General features: G+C 35.8%; 1 protein-coding gene across 1 annotated transcript in view; it reads left to right on the top strand.

Moving 5' to 3' along the window:
* Window positions 1-18,353, top strand: part of DPY19L4 (dpy-19 like 4) — a 65,398-nt gene extending 47,045 nt beyond the window's left edge. Inside the window, exons 15-19 of the mRNA XM_077771334.1 lie at window positions 668-724; window positions 4,845-4,927; window positions 8,622-8,754; window positions 15,976-16,134; window positions 16,378-18,353. Coding sequence (XP_077627460.1) covers window positions 668-724; window positions 4,845-4,927; window positions 8,622-8,754; window positions 15,976-16,134; window positions 16,378-16,542 — 597 coding nt within the window. The 3' untranslated portion in view covers window positions 16,543-18,353. The remainder of the gene's footprint in view (window positions 1-667; window positions 725-4,844; window positions 4,928-8,621; window positions 8,755-15,975; window positions 16,135-16,377) is intronic.
* Window positions 18,354-19,037: the final 684 nt, after the last annotated feature.

Genomic DNA, 19,037 nt, shown 5'->3' on the forward strand with positions numbered 1-19,037 from the left:
AAAAAAAAGATAATTAGAAAAGAAGGTTAGTGAGACTTGGTGCTTCATTAGTATAGAGGGAGAAGTCATAGATATTTCCTAGGTCTCTAGTTTGTGTGACTGTGGATTGTGGGGTTACCAACAGACATAGGACAATAGGAGGAACAGGTTGTGGCAGAGATGATAAATAATTATCTTTAGTAATAGTCATATTGTGTTTTGCCAGTCTTTTTCCAGAGGAATTTATATGTTCGTATTTTAGCATACTTGTGTATTGATATGTATTGATATTTCTCCTGGGTTAATTCATTGCCTTTTTGTTACTAGCTTTTAAGTAGCACCGTGCAGTGTCCTTTGTAAGCTCTTCATGACTTCAATTCCTGGCAGAATTGTCAAATATTGATTTAGCATCTGAAATATTACTCTAAGCGTTACCTTTTTTATGTTCTGCCTTCAATTTATATAGTAAATGTGTATGTCTCACTGTACCTCCTGCTTAATATGTTTTAAATTAATTAATTTCCACCCATTTCACTCTGTGAACCTAGGTTCTACATTGACTTCAGTTTCTCTGGTTGAAATTTTTATAACTGTAAGAATCTGTGATTGATCACAGAGTCAATGTCTAGTACCTCCTGTACATTCTGAAATGTATTTATCCACAATCATTTTTGTTTTAATATTTTAGGCCCTTATTCTGAGCATGGCTGTGCCCACTATAATAGGTCTCAGCTTATGGAAAGAGGTAAGAAAAACAGATTTTTATATTGTGAAAATGTACTTTATAAGATAGTGATAAATTTATATGTGTGTAGCATATTTATATTGATATGCTTTTCTAACCAAATATCCTGTGATACTCTTAGTATGCTAATTTTTTATCATTAGGAACATAATAAAAGAGTTAAAACATTTTTAGAATACCACGTGATGCAATTTTCTATAGACTCCTTTTTTATTTATTTATATTTAAATGTTTATTTTGAGAGAGAGAGAGCATGCATGTGTGTGTGTGTGTGTGTGCTAATAGGGGAGAAGCAGAAAGAGAGAGAGAGAGAGAGAGAGAGAGAGAGAGAGAGAGAGAGAATCCCAAGCAAGCTCCACGCCTTTAGTGGAGAGCCCATCGCAGGGCTTAATCCCATAAACCCAGGCACCCACTGGCAAAGGAAATTACTGAATAAATAGGTGATAATATTAAAAAAAGTATTTTGGCATGAAAAACCTACAACTAACATCATACTCAGTGTTGAAAAACAGATGTATACTTCTAAGGTCAGGAACAAGAGAAAGATGTCCACTCTCATCATTTTCATTCAACATAGTACTGGAAGTTAGTCCTAACCATAGCAGTCAAACCAAAGAAAGGAGTTAAAGACATTCACAATGGTCAAGAAGAAGTAAAACTTTCCTTATTTGCAAATGACATGATATTATATATAGAAAACTCTATTGGCACCTGGGTGGCTCAGGGGGTTAAACGTCTGACTCTTGATTTTGGCTCATGTCATGATCTCATGGTTTGTGGGATTGAGCCTCACATTGGGCTCCTTGCTATCAGCATAGAGCCTAATTGGGATTCTCACTCTCCTTTCTCTGCCCCTCCCTGACTTACCTTCTGTCTCTTAAGTAAATAAATAAACTTTATTAAAAAAATTTTTTTTAATGTTTTATTTATTTCTGAGAGAGAGAGAGAGAGAGGCAGCGTGATCAGGGGAGGGTCAGAGAGAGAGGGAGATACAGAATCCGAAGCAGGCTCCAGGCTCTGAGCTAGCTGTCAGCACAGAGCCCGACGCGGGCCTCGAACCCTCGAACTATGAGATCATGACCTGAGCCGAAGTCAGACGCTTAACCAACTGAGCCACCCAGGTGCCCCTAAACTTTGTTTTTTGAAAAAAATTAAAAGGGCACACCTGGTTGGCTTAGTTGGTTAAGCGTCCCAACTCTTATTTCAGCTCAGGTCATGATTTCACATTCCTGAGTTAAGCCCTGCAGCAGGCTCTACCCTAACAGCACAGAGCCTACTTGGGATTCTCTCTCTTCCTCTCTCTCTACTCCTCCCTCACTTATCCTCTCTCTCTCTTTCCCTCTCAAAATAAATAAACTTGAAAAAAAATGAAAAAAGAAAACTAAAGACTCCACGAAAAAACCTACTGGAACTGATAAATGAATTTAGTAAGATTGCAGGATACAAAATCAATGTACAGAAATCTGTTGCAGTTTCTATACGCTAATAAGCAGCAGAAAGAGAAATTAAGAAAATGATCCCAAGTGGCTCAGTTGGTTGAACATCCGACTTTAGCTCAGGACATGATCTCACAGCTCATGAGTTCGAGCCCCGCATATGGCTCTGTGAAGACAGCTCAAAGCCTGGGGCCCACTTCGGATTCTGTCTCTCTCTCTCTGTCCATCCCCTACTTGTACTCTGTCTCTTTCTCTCTCTCAAATCTAAATAAACATTAAAAAAAATGATCCCATTTACATTTATACCAAAAATAATAAGATACCTAGGAATAAACCTAACCAAAGAGATGAAAGACCTGTACTCTGAAAATGGTAAAACACTGATGAAAAAAACTGAAGATGACACAAAGAAATGGAAAGATGTCACATGCTCATGGATTAGATGAACAAATGTTGGGGGTGCCTGGGTTAAGCGTCTGACTCTTGAGTTTGGTCAGGTTGTGGTCTCACAGTTTGTAAGTTTGAGCCCTGCTTTGGGCTCTCCACTGACATCGTGAAGCCTGTGTGGAATTCTGTCTCCCTCTCTCTCTGTCCCTCCCCTGCTTGCACTTTATCTCTCTCAAAATAAAAATAAACTTAACAAAAAAAAGGAAAAAAGCAAATATTGTTAAAATGTCTATACTACCTAAAGCAATCTACACATTTTAATGCAATCTGTATCAAAATACCAGTAGAATTAGAACACACAGTCCTAAAATTTGTATGGGACCACCAAAGACCCCAAATAGCCAAAGCAGTCTTGGAAAGCAAAACTGAAAGTATCATGACCCCAGAGTTCAAGTTATATTACAAAACTTTAGTAATCAGAGCAGTATGGTACCAGCACAAAAATAGACACATAGATCAATGGAACTTCTAGAATAGAAAGCCCAGAAATAAATCTTCAATTATATAATCAATTAATCTTCAACAAAGGAGGCAAGAATATGCAATGGGAAAAGGATAGTCTTCAACAAATGGTGTTGGGTAGACTAGATACAAAACAATGAACATGGATCACTTTCTTACAATATACACAAAAATAAACTCAAAATGGACTAAGGACCTAAATGTGAGACCTGAAACCATAAAAATCCTGGAAGAGAACATAAGCATTAATTACTCTGACATTGTTCGTAGCAAGATTTTTCTAGATATGTTTCCTGAGACAAGGGAAACAAGAGTAAAAATAAAGTATTTGGGACTACATCAAAATAAAGAGCAAAAGAAACGGTCAACATTATGTGGAAACTAATTTGACAATAAACTATTAAAAAAAAAAAAAAGAAACAGTCAACAAAACAAAAAGACAACCTATTGAATGGGAGAAGATGTTTGCAAATGACATATCTGATAAGGGGTTAGTATCCAAAATATATAAAGAGTTGATACAACTCAACACCTAAAAAACAAATAATCCAATTTAAAAATGGGCAGAAGACATAATTCTCCAAGGAAGACATAATTCTCCAAGGAAGGAAGCCATACAGATGGCTAAGAGGCACATTAAAAGATGCTTAGCGTCACTCATCATCAGGGAAATGCAAATCAAAACCATAAAGAGATACCACCTCACACTGGTAAGAAGAGCTAAAATTAAAATTACAGTACGCCTGGGTGGTTCAGTCTGTTGAGCTTATGACTCGACTTCTGCTCAGGTCATGAACTCAACAGTTTGTGATTTCAAGCCCCGTATCGGACTCCACATTGACTGTGTGGAGCCTGCTTAGGATTCTCTCTCTCCTTTCTCTGCCTTTCTCTCTTTCTCTCTCTCTCAATATAAATAAATAAACTAAAAAAGCAAAAATAAAAAACCACCAAATGTTAGCGAGGATGTGGAGAAATAGAAACTCATGTACTGTTGGTGGTAATGCTTGCTGTATAGCCACTATGGAAGACAATATAGAGGTTCCTCAAAAAATTAAAAATAGAACTACCTTATGATCCAGCAAATGCACTACCAGATATTTACCCAAAGAATACAAAAACACTAATTCAGAGTGATACATGCACCCTTATGTTTATTGCAGCATTATTTACAGTAGCTAAATTATGGAATCAGCCCAAGTGTCCATTGATAGATGAAAAGCTGAAGTAGATGTGGTATGTGTGTGTTTATATATAATAAAAATGTTATATATATAATATACATTTGTCTTGAGCACTGAGTAATATAGGGAATTGCTTAATCACTATATTGTACACCTGAAATGAATATGATACTGTATGTTAACTACACTAGAATTAAAAAGAGTATTTTGGCAACTCCAAAATTTAAATATTTATAAAATAATATAAATCCTTTAGTTTATTATAATATAACACGAAACGAATTGCCAATAAACCTGTGAAATTAATTAATTGTGTCTGCAAAAAGATGAAACTGATGATTAATTGGTAAGGATAAAATTATTTATTGAGTCTAGGCAGTAAATTATCCATAAAATAGATTATTTAGATTATTTGGACTAAGAAGAATGAACAGCTCACTGAAAGAAAGTAAAAAGACCCATGACAATTTTTCCATAAGAACGATGTTATAATGTCATTTGTCTTATGTTAGTCTCTTAGTAAATACTCTGGAGCAGTTTTAAACTTTCTGGATACTTATGTATACTTTTTGGGAATTTTGTTTTGCATTTTAGTTTTTTCCAAGATTAATGACAGAACTAATGGAACTACAAGAATTTTATGACCCAGATACAGTGGAACTTATGACCTGGATAAAGTAAGAATTGAATTGCTTAAGACTTTTGTTAAACAATTAATTGTTGCATGCTATCTAATCAGTTCAGGGGAAATAATAAATTAATGCTTTTCCAAATTGTTCTCATAAAACTCAGAATTTTTCCCCATGTTTATAGGGATGTTTAGTTTTTGATTGACTTATGATTCTGATTTTCTAATTTAACTCCTCTCCATTGAAATTACAGCATTAAATCACCTGGTGGCTTAGTCAGTTAAGCATCTGAGTCTTGATTTCAGCTCAGGTTATGATCTCATGGTTCATGGGTTCGAGCCTTTCTGTTGAGCTCTGCGCTTACAGTTTGGAGCCTGCTTGGGAATCTCTGGTTCCTTCTCTCTCTCTGCCCCTTCCCTGCTCATGTGCACACACTTACTCTCACAAAAATNGTGCCTGGCTAGCTCAGTCCAAAGAGTATGTGACTCAGGCACCTGGTTGGTTCAGTCGATTAAGTATCTGACTCTTGATTTTAGCTCAGTTCATGATCTCACAGTCATGAGATTCAGTCCAATGTTGGGTTCTACACTAACAGCACAGAGCCTGCTTGGGATTCTCTCTCTGCTTCTCCTCTGCTCAAACGCGTGCTCGTGCGCTCGCGCTCTCTCTCTCTCTCTCTCTCTCTCTCTCTCTCTCTCAAAAATAAGTAAATAAACTAAAAAAAAAAAAAAGCATGTGACTCTTGATCTCTGGATTGTGAGTTCAAGCCCCTTACTTAAATAAATAAAAAGTTAAAAAAAAACATATAGTATTGATAAGTTTGAGATTTGAGACTCTTGTTGTCAAACACCTAGAAATGTGGAATATAAAGAAACAAATATTCCTTTATTTAGATAGTCAAGAGGATGTTTCTTTTACCCTGGGTTGGAGGTGAGTGGGTGGTGGATTGCTAGTCTTATTAATGAAGTTTACCAAGATTTAAAAGTTTAGTTTTAACAGCCATGCATATTTTAAGGCCCACACAGGACAGAAGATACGGTCTTTGGCCTATGGATACAGGGAATTGTAATTGAGATCTCCCAACACACACATATAAGTAAGAGACACTCAGAGGGCTACACTATCAGTGATAGGATAGACCAACAAAATAACCATCAACTGTTAGAGAAAGCCTGTCTCCCTTGGCTTCAGCTCTTGGAGGTCTCTCCTCTGAATTTGCAGCAGTGGATCTGAATTCACACAGGTTTATAGTTTGAAATCATGCTTGTCTAATCCAGGAAACCCCCAGTCAAGAAATTATCATAAAAAGTGGTCCTGTGGTGGTTTGGAGTGTCTGATATGTTCTCAGCCCAGGCCACACAGGTTTCTACAAATAGAACTTCATGAAGGTGAGCTCTAAAATTAAAAAATACATGAGGAAACAGTCCAGCACAGTGAGAATCGGCTGTTTGTGATAAACAGCAGAATTAGACCTCTAACAATTTTTTTAGTTTATTTATTTACATATTTAAGTAAACTCTATACCCAATATGACCCTAACATCAAGAGTCACATGCTCTTCTGACTATGCCAGCCAGTTGCCCCAGAGCTCTAGAAATTTCTGATAATAAAATTTATGTCAGTTGGTTTCTGCTGCATAATAGACTACCACAAAACTTAATGGCTGCAAATAATAAACATTTATTATTTTTCACTATTTTTCACTCAGTGAGTGGGGACAGTGGGGTGGATTCTTCTGGTCTGGGCCAGCTGCTCTGGACCTGGGTAGTCTGGCATGGCCTCTCGCACATGTCTAAAGGTCAGGTAGGTATCAGCTAGGGGAATGGAATTGACTTGGCCACAGGCCTTTCATTATCCAACTCAGGTAGTCTGGGCTCATTCAGAAGATAGTGGTTGTAGAGTTCCTAAGAGTAGCAAGAGAGGACAAATCTCAATGTCAAACATTTAAAAAGTTTCTGCTCACATTGTTTCTGTTGTTCTATTGGCCAAAGCAAGTCACATTACCAGGACCACTGTTTGCTCTGAGAGCATAGGTATGAGGTAAGAATCATTGCAGCCATTTTACAACTAGTCTGCCCTGTAGACAGACACTATTGAGATAACTACACTGAAAAATGTTTAAGACATAGAAGGAGAAATTAAAACATGAAAAAGAACTGAAACACTATCAAAAATAGCCAGGAAAATATGGGGGAGGGGGGTGGAGGGAGAGACAGAAATGTTTCTAGAAATGAGGAATAGGTTTATAGAAATGAGCATTGGTATTATTATGAGGTTCTGTTACTGTAAATACACATTTCATATGTATAAAAATTGTTTTCTTTAGATCATCTTTAACTATTGCCCATTAATATTTTTTGTGAATTGTGATTACCATTGTAGAACACTGATTATATAGCTTTGTGTTGTCATTAACAAAAGATGAAGTTAAGTTTGGGTGTGTGATTTATCACATTATTTTCAAAACCAGCATAGGGGCTTGAACATTGGACATTGTGCATCAGGCATTTAGACATACATATTACTGTGGTATAATTATCCTGTTTCACGTCTGTTTCCCCATTACTGGGTGCTCCCTGAAGACAATGGCTGTGTGCATCTTTTATTTCCAGAGCTTTGCATTGACTCTAGCATGTAGTAGGTGGATGCTGAATGTTGAATACATGGATTGGTTAGTAAAGACATTAGAGCAACCCTCTGGCATCTGCTTTTAGGTTTCCTAGTCTTGTAAATGGCATCTGTCTGGAGCTTTGGATCATCTTTCAAAGTGGAGAAATCCTACATGTGTTATCTCCAGACAGATACATGGTAAAGGTCGGGAAGAAGCAGGAGATGGATGGATTGGATAGATGGATTGGGTCGTGATGGTTAATATTTGCAGAAGGATAAACTTGAGAATTCACACTGTTACCCTTGAATTGATTACACTATCTAAAGTAGTAAATTCCTGTCATTATATATATCCTGCATTATTTTTTAATAGTACTATTACCACCTAGCCTATATCCCTCCCATCTCTCTCAAAAGCAGGAACTTTGGGGTGCCTGGGTGACTCAGTTGGTTAAGCATCTGACTTTGGCTCAGGTCATGATCTCACAGCTCGTGGGTTCAAGCCCGCATCAGGCTTTGTGCTGACAGCTCAGAGCTTGGAGCCTGCTTTGGATTCTGTCTCTCACTCTCTCTACTCCTCCCCAGCTCATACTCTATCCCTCTCTCAAAAATAAGTAAACATTTTAAAAAAAATGTTTGTTTCAAATTAAAAAAAAAGAAATGCAGGGACTTTGTCTGCACCCCACCTTTAAAATTTTTCTGTATTAGGGCACCTGGGTGGCTCACTCAGTTAAGCATCTGACTCTTGATTTTGGCTCAGGTCATGATCTCACAGTTCATGGGATTGAGCCCTTCGTCAGGCTCTGGACAGATGGTGTGGAGTCTGCTTGGGATTCTCTCTCTCTGCCTCACCCCGACTCACTCTCAAGCTCTTTCTTGCTCTCTCAAAATAAATTAAAAAATAAAAGTAAAAACTTAATTTTTTTCTGTATTTTCAGCTCTCAAAATAGTTCCTGGCACATAGTAGGTGCTCAATTTTTTGAATGAATTCATAAATGAAACAAACACTGACATTGAAACTCAAGTATATAATACATGATTGAGTTGCCTGCTGTTTCAGAATTGATATAAATCAGTGATCTAAATAGTACACTTACCTTTTCGGTGTGTAAATCTTTATGTTTCTTTACAGGAGGCAAGCTCCAGTTGCAGCTGTGTTTGCAGGGAGTCCACAGTTAATGGGTGCAATTAAGTTATGCACTGGATGGATGGTGACCAGCTTGCCTCTTTATAACGATGATGATCTTCTTAAGAGAAATGAAAATGTAAGACATTTTAGATTATACATTTAAATCTTTTAAACATCACTCTTTTATTTTAGTATAGCTCTGAAGTGATGCATATGTTCCTGGTTAGCTAGGAAAATCCAAACAATTTAGAAAGAATTAATTAGTTTTATTTTTTATTTATTTATTTTAAATTGTTTTTGTTTTATTTAGTTTTGAGACATAGAGAGACAGAGCACAAGTTGGGGAGGGGCAGAGAGAGAGGGAGACAGAGAATCCTAAACAGGCTCCAGGCTCTGAGCTGTCAGCACAGAGCCCGACGCGGGGCTCAAATCCACAAACCATGTGATCATGACCTGAGCCAAAGTTAGCCGCTTAACCAACTGAGCCACCCAGGCGCCCCAAGAATTAATTAGTTTTAGTCTTTGAAAAACTGTGTAATATATTTAACCAAGAGGAGAACCAAAATTAAAATACTAAGTTCTATATTTTATGAATGGTATTGATATGTTTCTAGGAGAAACATTTAATTTTCCACAAAGTTTCAAGGGAACTGATATGTAGTATTTTACAAAGAGAAACATTCTTTGGAAAATATGATTGTTCTCAATCAAATTACTGAAGGCAGGCAGGCTGTCAGTTAAGGTCTTGATACACTTTGTATTTCCAAGCTACAGTTCTATCTCAATGGGGTTTATTTTTCAGGATGGGCTGTTACTAATAACTTAGTATAGCATTAGAATGATAATTCTTTACTGTTCAAAGAATGTATTATTTTGACTGGTCCAGATATAAATGTTAACTTCATATCTGGGAGCAGTGACCAACTGAACCTGAATTCCAAATACCCTGTTTTTCAGTTTGAGAGAATTTCGTTTTTAAGTATTTTCTAAGCTAATGAGGTAGTATAGCAATATAGAATTTAAACTGTAAAAAGACAACTCTGGAATTAGAATACCTGGATTCAAATGCTACTCCTGCCATGCGGTAGCTCTGTGACCTTGAACAAGTATCTTTTTCTTTTTTTTAAGATTATTTTTTAAGCTTTTATTTAAATTCCAGTTAACATACAGTGTAATATTAGTTTAAGGTGTACAGTATAGTGATTCAACACTTCTAATCTCTACACATAGCATGGGGCTGAAACTTAAAACCCTAACGTCAAGAGTGATATGCTTTACCGGTTGAGCCACCCAGGACCCCTCTTCCCTCCCCTCCCCTCCCCCTTCCTCTTCCCCTTCCCCCTTCCTTCTTCCCTTCCCTTCTTTTTTTTTTGGCATTTCCACATGGCCTTTTTTATTTTTTATTTATTTTTAATTTTTTAAATATTTATTCATTTTTGAAAATAGAGGCAGAGCACGAGTGGGGGAGGGGCAGAGAGAGGAGACACGGAATCCAAAGCAGGTTCCAGGCTCTGAGCTATCAGCACAGAGCCTGATGCAGGGCTTGAACTCATGGACCATGAGATCATGACCTGAGCTGATGTCAGACACTTAACTGGTTGAGCCACCCAGGCACCCCTCACAATGCCTTTTTTTAAAAAAATTGAGGTATAGGAGTCAGTAAGTGTCTGAGTCAGCTCCGGTCATGATTTTGCAGTTTGAGTTCAAGCCCCACATTGGACTCTCTGCTGTCAGCGCAGAGTTACTTCAGATCCTCTGTCCCCCTCTCTCTCTCTGCCCCACCTCTGCTCTCTCACTCTCTCTCAAAATAAAAAACCTTAAAAAATGTAGTTTAGAAATTTTTACAATAAATAAATAATAAATAATTGAGGTATAATTGACATATAACATACTAATTTCATGTGTACAATGTAATGATTTATTTGTATATAATACAAAATGATTACCACAGTAAGTCTCGTTATCATCCATCAACATACATAGCTATAAAAAAGTTTTTTCTCATAAGGAGAACTTTTAAGAACTACTTTCTTAGCAACTTTTAAATGTACAGTACAGTGTTATTTAACTATGTCACTATGCTCTACATTAGGTCTCCATGACTTATACATTTTATAACTGGAAGTTTGTACTTTTTGACTCCCTTCACCCATTTTACCCACCTCCCACCCCTTACTTCTGGCAATCACCAATCTATTTTCTGTATCTGTGAGTTTTAGGTTTTGATTTTGCTTTTAGATTCCACATATAAGTGAGATCATACAGTATTTGTCTTTTTCTGTGTGACTTATTTTCACTTAGCATAGTATCCTCAAGGTCCATACATTTTTTTTAAGCTTTATTTAAGTACTAATTTTTTTAAAATGTTTTATTTATTTATTTATTTCTAGGAGAGAGAGAGACAGTGTGAGCAGGGGAGGGTCAGAGAGAGAGGGAGACAAAGACTCTGAAATAGGCTCCAGGCTCCGAGCTGGCAGTCAGCACAGAGCCCGACGCGGGGCTCGAACCCGCGAACCGTGAGATCATGACCTAAGCAAAAGTCAGACGCTTAACTGACTAAGCCACCCAGGCGCCCCTAAGTACTAATTTTTATACCCAGTCTGGGCCCCAAATTCACAACCCCAAGATCAAGAGTCACATGGTCTTCCAACTGAGCCAGCCAGGCATCCCAAGGTCATCCATACTGTTGCAAGTGGCAAGATTTCATTCTTTTTTGTGGCTGCATAATTTCCTATTTATAAACACACACACACACACACACACACACACTGCATTTTATGTATTCATCCACTGATAGACATTCAGGTCATTTCCATATGTTAGCTAATATAAATAATGCTGCAGTGAGCATGGATATGCATATATCTTTTAAAATTAGTTTTTGCATTTCCTTTGTATAAATACTCAGAAGTGGAATTGTTGGATGATATGGTAGTTCTATTTTTAATATTTTGAGGAACACTTCATGCTGTTTTCAATAGTGGCTGCACCACTTTACCTTCCCATCCACAGTGCAGGGGTTCCCTTTTCTCCACATTCTTGCCAGTGCTTCTTATTTCTTGCCTTTTTGATAGTAGCCATTCTAACAGCTGTGGGATAATACCTCTTTGTGGTTTTGATTTGCGTCTCTCTGTTGATGAATGATGGTGAGCACCTTTCAAGTACCTGTTTGCCATCTATATGTCTTCTTTGGAAAAATGTCTATTTAGATCTTCTGCCCACTTTTTAGTCAGATTTTTTTTCTTTTATTGAGCTGTATGAGGTCTTTATATATTCTGGGTGTTAACCTCATATCAGATATGTGTTTTGCAAATATTTTCTCCCATTCAGTAGGTTGCCTTTTCATTTTGTTGATGGTTTTCTTTGCTGTGCAGAAGTTTTTAGTTTGATGTAGTCCCACTTTTTTATTTTTGCTTTTGTTGCCTCCACTTTTGCTGTCAAATCCAAAAAAAAATTAATAATCTCCAAGACCATTGTCAAAGAGCTTACCACCTGTGCTTTCTTCTAGAAGTTTTATGGTTTCAGGTCTTTAATCCATTTGAGTTAAGTGTTGTGTATGGTATACGATAGTGGTTCAATTTCATCCTTTTGCAGGTGGCTGTGCAGTTTTCCCCCCATCCTTTATTGAAGAGATTTTCCTTTTCCCATTGTATTGTTTTGACTCCTCTGTTGTAAATTAATTGACCATGTATGTGTGGGTTTATTTCTGGGCTATTTTGTTCCACTGATCTATGCATCTGTTTTTGTTTTTAATGTTTGTTTATTTTGAGAGAGAGCAGGGGAGCGGCAAAGGTTGAGGGAACCCTAACCAGCCTCTATACTGTCAGCACAGTTGATTGCATAAATTGTGAGATCATGACCTGAGCTGAAATCAAGAGTTGGATGCTTAACCAACTCAGCCATCCAGGCACGCCGTGTGTCTGTTTTTATCCTGATACTGTTTGGATTACTATAACTTTGTAATACAGTTTGTAGTTAGGGAGCATGATTCCTCCAGCTTTGTTCTTTCTCAAGATTGTTCTGACTGTTCAGAGTCTTTTGTGGCTCCATACAGATTTTAGGATTGTTTGTTCTATTTCTGTGAAAAATGCCGATGGAATTTTGATAGGAATTGCACTGAATCTGTAGATGGCTTCAAGTGGTCTGGTCATATTAACATTAATTCTTCCAATTCATGAGCATAGCACATCTTTCCTTTTATTTGTGTTTTCTTTAATTTTGAGAAATTTCTGGATCTAGATATTATAATAAGTTCTTACCTTCTAGTTGTGAGAATTAAATGAGATAACACACTATACCTGAAATGTATTAAGACTTAAATATTAGTTATTATTATGTTCTTATTTATTATTAAATTCTGTACATACACAGAAACATAGAAAGTACAAAGAGGAGTGCAAACTCCCGGGGCAACTGTCTGGCTCAGTCTGTAGAGCATATGACTCTTGACCTCAGGGTCATTCGTTAAAGCTCCATATTGGGTGTGGAGTCTACTTTAGAAAAAAAAAAAAAGGGTAGGAACAATCCATTCTGCCTCCAAAAATCCAAGTCTTCATAAAGGGCATTCCCTTGATCTGGGCTATGAACATGTTTGGAAAAAGAATGCATATGATTCCAGGCTGAAAAAATAACATGAGCCTAGAAATTTGTACAGCCATGAAACTAAAAAATAAAATAAGGCTGAATTCTAAAGGATCTGGAATGTCCTGCTGAAGAATTTAGACTTAACCCTTGAGGCATTTGGGAGTTATCAGAGACCTTTAATAAGCCTGGGAATGGAATGCTTAGATCTGTTTTAGAAAGTTGATTATGGTTACAGCAGAAAGATTGAAACAAGGAAGGGGTCAGAGATGAGAAGATCTACCTGGGTGTGATTTACCTGCCAGACAACAGCTGCTTTTGACTAGTATTTGCTGCACTTTGAAAAGGTACAGTTGCTTAGACAGAATGTAGATAGCATACTCCTGAATTTTTTTTTAGTTTCTTTCTTTTATGATTGGTGTTTTCCTAATAGAGAATTTCAGACTTTTAATTAGGTTCTAGTTAAATTTAAACATTTTAGAATTTTATGTTTTATGTGACTTATCTATGAGATTAGGAACCATGGTTTTTTTTTCTTTTTTTCAAAACTTTGTCTTTCTCGGGGCACCTGGGTGGCTCAGCTGGTTAGGCATCCGACTTCAGTTCAGATTATGATCTCGCAGTTTGTGAGTTCAAGCCCCGCACTGGGCTCAGTGCTGACAGCTCAGAGCCTAGCGCTTGCTTTGGATTCTGTGTCTCCCCCTCTCTCTGTGCCTCTTCCATGCTCATGCTCTGTTTCTCTCTGTTTCTCAATAATAAATACATGTTAAAAAAAAATTTTTTTAACTTTGTCTTTCTATGATGTCTAGTACACGGCAAATACTGAATAAATTTGTTGTTAAACTGAAATTCAAATCAAACTCCATAAATGAGTCCATATTGTTTGAATTATATTCTATCTATAATTCATGACCTGTGACTAATCTTTATATAATCTCTGAGGCCAGTGATTCTCAAACCTGGGACTGTTAAGCCCCTAGGGGACATTTGGCAATGTCTGGAGACATATTGATTGTCACAGCTATAGGAGGAATTCTACAGGCATCTAGTAGGTAAGGACCAGGAATACTGCTGAACATCCAATGATACACAGAACAGTCGTCCTCTGTCCCAACAAAGAATTATCTAGCCCAGGATGTCAATGGTACTTAGATTGAGAAACCCTGTATTGTTGCCATTGCATAGAAGTTGTTTTTTGTGTGTGTGTTTTTAAAATGTTTATTTACTTTGGGAGAGAGAAGGAGAGAGAGAATGCGTGGGGGAGGGGCAGAGAGAGTGAGAAAGGTGCCATGCTGTCTGCACAGAACCCAATGGGGGGCTCAACCTCATAAACCATGAGATCATGATGTAAGCTGAAATCAAGTCAAACACTAATCGACTGAGCCACCCAGGTGCCCCCGAAGTGTTGTTTTTTTTAATGCCCCATGAGTATGTTACATCTTTCTAAAATTTAAAAATATGTAAAAATGTATGTAGAAAGAAACAGATATAAACTGGATAGAAATATTTCCATTGAAACCTATTTAGCATAGAAAAGTGAGTGAGAAACTTCCTCTTGATTTGTTAACATTCTGTGTACCACAGAATATTCGGATAAGTATCTCTATCATAATGGTGGACATTGAACCTGAAGATGCTGGTTAGACAGCAATCATAACAGGTGGTAGGTGGCTGCTGAGTATCAAATAGGTTGGGATCTTGTCCAGTCTAGATGTCAAATCTCAGTATGTTCAGGACAATTAGTATGTGTGATACTTTTGGCCTAACATTTATGATTCTGTTATATTTTGTGACAAGAGCTTGTCCAATGTTAGCATCTGAGAAAAACTGAAAAACCTTATTATTTAATAAGATCCAGAACTTATTACCTAATAAGTTCAGCAGAACTGTAATGAAAAATGCCATGGAATCAAGACGTGAGTTATAAGCATTCTTGCTTATTTAGTATTTTGTAACAGTGGTCAAACTACATTTAAACTTGCTGACTTTATCTCATGTATGAATGAGCATAAAATACACTGTATGTGGTACTAAAGATTAAAGGAACTATTGTAATTCAACAATAAAACGACAAACCAGTTAAGAAATGGGCAAAGCCCATTTGTAACAATATGGATGAATCTTGAAGACATTATGCTAAGTGAAATCAGATAAAGACAAATACTGTATGATTATCCCTTATATATGGAATCTAAAAAAGGCAAATATGTAGAAACAGAGAGTAGAGTGGTAGTTACCAGGAGTTGGAGGGTAGGGATTGGTCAAAATGTATAAACTTTTAGTTACGAGATGAATAAGTTCTGGGGATCTGATGGGCAGTATGGTGATTATAGTTAATAATACTATATTACATAGTTGAAAGTTGCTGAGAGAGTAAATCTTAAATGTTCTCTCACTGGAAAAAAGAAATGGTAATTATGTGACACAGTGGAGGTGGCAGCTAATGTTGTAATGATAATCATCTTGCAATATTTAAGTGTGTCAAATCCACAGGTTGTATACCTTAAACTTGCACAATGCTGTATGTCACTTATATTTCAGTAGAGCTGGGGGGAAATGGCCAAAGGACTTGAATGGACAATTCTCCACAAAGAAGATACACAGTGGCCGATAGATGAATTATGAATATAAGCTTCCTCATGGCAGGAATCAAGTCTTAATGAATATCTTTATTTTCCATAGATAGTGCTTAACACCACATAATAGTAGATGCTCAATGTATAGTTTCAGATAATATGTTTTAAATATTTTAAAATCACTCTTTATATTCTTTCAGATCTATCAAATCTATTCAAAGCGATCTGCTGAAGATATTTATAAAATACTGACATCCTACAAGGCTAATTACCTTATTGTAGAGGATGCTATCTGCAATGAGGTGGGAACCATGAGAGGCTGTAGGGTTAAAGACTTATTAGACATTGCAAACGGCCACGTAAGTAATCATTTGAAAAGTTAAATCTTTTTGAGAAAAACAACTTTGTAGTTTAATGTAATCTTACTCTTTTTAAAGTTTATTTATTTATTTTGAGAGAGAGAGAGAGAGAACAAGCACACATAAGTGGGAGAGGGCAAAGAGAAGGAGAGACAAAATCCCAAGCAGGTTCCACGCCACCAGCGCAGAACCCAATGCAGGGCCTGAACTCACTTTTTAATATGGTGTTTCATCTTTTGATAGGTGGTTTGTGAAGAAGGTGACAAGTTAACCTACTCAAAATATGGGCGATTTTGTCATGAAGTCAAAATTAACTATTCTCCATATGTGAATTACTTCACTAGAGTATACTGGAACAGATCCTACTTTGTATATAAAATCAACACTGTGATATCCTTTCAGTCTTGAAAATAGCAGAGTCTTCACTTCAAGGACGTATCACTTGAAGTAAAATGTGGTTTTCTTCTGCCTACATAGTATCTTTTGGAAATCAGAGTATGGACATTTGAAATGTTGCTGCTGCCTTTCCCCTTCTGCTGTTAACTGTATCCAGAGTTCTGCAAGAATACAGCATCAAGCATTACTGTCCTTTGGTAAAATGTCAAATCTGCCACAACAGGTGTTTTCCTTATCATTACATGGTCTTTAAATACCTTATCTTCTCAACTATTGTAAAATTACCCTCATAAATCTTCATTCTGTCATATCATAGGTCTTGAATTTAAATATATTCAAAGTCAGAGTATATTTCTCAGACATAACATTTAATAAATAATACCGTTTAATGTCATATAATAATAGACTAGAAGGAAAGAACTCTTCTTACCTTCAAAGCAGTTTTTGAAGGTATTCATGGTTTATAATAGAATTGAAATATTACAATAAAAATTTAAATGTTAGCTGAAAACTGACATTTAAGTTAAAATGTGTAAATTGTGTAAAGGAACATGATCTTGAAGGATATACACATAAGGATATATCCAGATTTTCCATGATTCTGCTCTCCTCACCTGCTGCTTATATAAATGTGCACTTTCTTAGTAATATAGAGGACATAATACTGCATTTTATTATTTTACAACTATTAACTGGCCACCTTTTTTCACTTATACCCATAAAGTTAATACCAATTTAATCATGATAAAACAGTAACTCTTGTTACCTAAATATTTTTTGAAATAGACATTTAAAACAATGTTTTTCAGGTTTTTAAAAGGTATAGAATGGGGTATACACTCTCTTCACATATTTTCTACTGAAGTATTAAGTAAAAAATTAAATCTTTCAGAATAAGAGTATTCTGATATTAATGACTAAAATGACATAACACTAAAACAATTTCTGGAGATATGGGCAGATGCTATTAAATATACTTCTGCATGCAGATATGTTTATTATTAAACACAAATGCTTTGTTTACGAAACTATAGTACAGTCTTCAACATTAAGAACAAAATGACAGTTCTAATAAAATTTACAGCAGTTTCACAATCTAAATATTATGTTCCTTTAGGTTAAATGTTTTCATATTTTTAACCATTTATTAAAAGAAATTCTTAAATGATTAGTTGGCATATAAAGAGACTCAGGATAGATGTATCATTTTAATAAGATGGGATGCATGTTTAGTTTTACATTATGCATATGTTTAGTGAATAGATTTTTTAAATTTTCACTTGTTAGAGTGCTGTAAAATTGCAGTTTCAGTACTCTGAAATACTACTTTAGAAGGGAGCATCTTTTCATTATCTTTATTTTCTGGTATATATATATGTGGGTCTTTTTTTTTTTTAAAGTACAAAAGCACATGCACTCTTAGACTAGCTCTAGGATGCTTTGCTTTTTTAGAGCTTCAGAATTGTTTGATGGCAGTGTCATATATCTGGTGCACTAGTTTTATTTGGTTCTCTTTTCATGCTTTTATATAATTTTTAATAATTATATTAACATTTCAAGGCAGGGCATTACAGGTTCTCTGCACATCTTAATAGTGAGTCACTAGTATTTAACTTCAAGCCTTATGAAAATATTACTATGGTTACCTAAGTACACAACAGAGGATCACCTGTAGTCCTTGTGATTAGAGCATGTAAAACAATGTGACTTCAAGGTTAACTTGCATATGTTGAAAGGGAAATAGAATAACCGATGTAGCATGAAATATTTAATTGAATTTTTATCGATTTATATTATCAAATATAATCACATTAGTTTTTTGATGTGTGTTTTTTGGTTTTGTTTTTGGCTTTTGACATAAAACATATTAGTAAGTTGCTTTTGCTTCTTTCAACTTATTTCTTAAATAAAACAGATTTGGAGAAGCTTTTGATTTAATTTTTTAAATGATAAGTTCATTCAGCATTAGTTGAAAAGGAAAATGTGAGCTTTATTATGAAAGTAATAATATTGGATGCAAGAGATTAGCTTACTTCTATTTTAACTGTAGTTAAAACAGTAGTAGTAAACTTTGAGGAGCATTTTATTAATTTTCTTGCTTATTTGTAGAGTAACAAATGATTAAAAATTCTGCAAGTAATTCCATTTGGGTAACTTACAGTTAAATTTGACAATAAAAATCTATGAAAAGAGCAAAGTTTACAGTTGTAGGATGAAAGGAATTTCTCAAAGAAATACAAAGCATACTTTGCCCTTGATGTTACAAAACCATTGAAATAAGTGCCTTAACTTCTTTATTTCTGTTTACTTTTTACTTTCAAAAATATATACTTTTTTCTTAATCCATTCTTTTCTGTAATTTGGTATCTGTTTCCTCATCATTAAGCACAGAGAAAAACTCCTCACTTTGCTATTTTCAGTATTAACTTTAATCCATTAATTGGCTGGTCTTTGATAAGCATACCAATGGCATTTCTAGCCTGCTAAATTATTTAGCTTCCCCAAAT

This window comes from Crocuta crocuta, unplaced genomic scaffold (assembly GCF_008692635.1).
Source record: "Crocuta crocuta isolate KB4526 unplaced genomic scaffold, BGI_CrCroc_1.0 scaffold235, whole genome shotgun sequence".
Classification (NCBI taxonomy): Eukaryota; Metazoa; Chordata; class Mammalia; order Carnivora; family Hyaenidae; genus Crocuta; species Crocuta crocuta.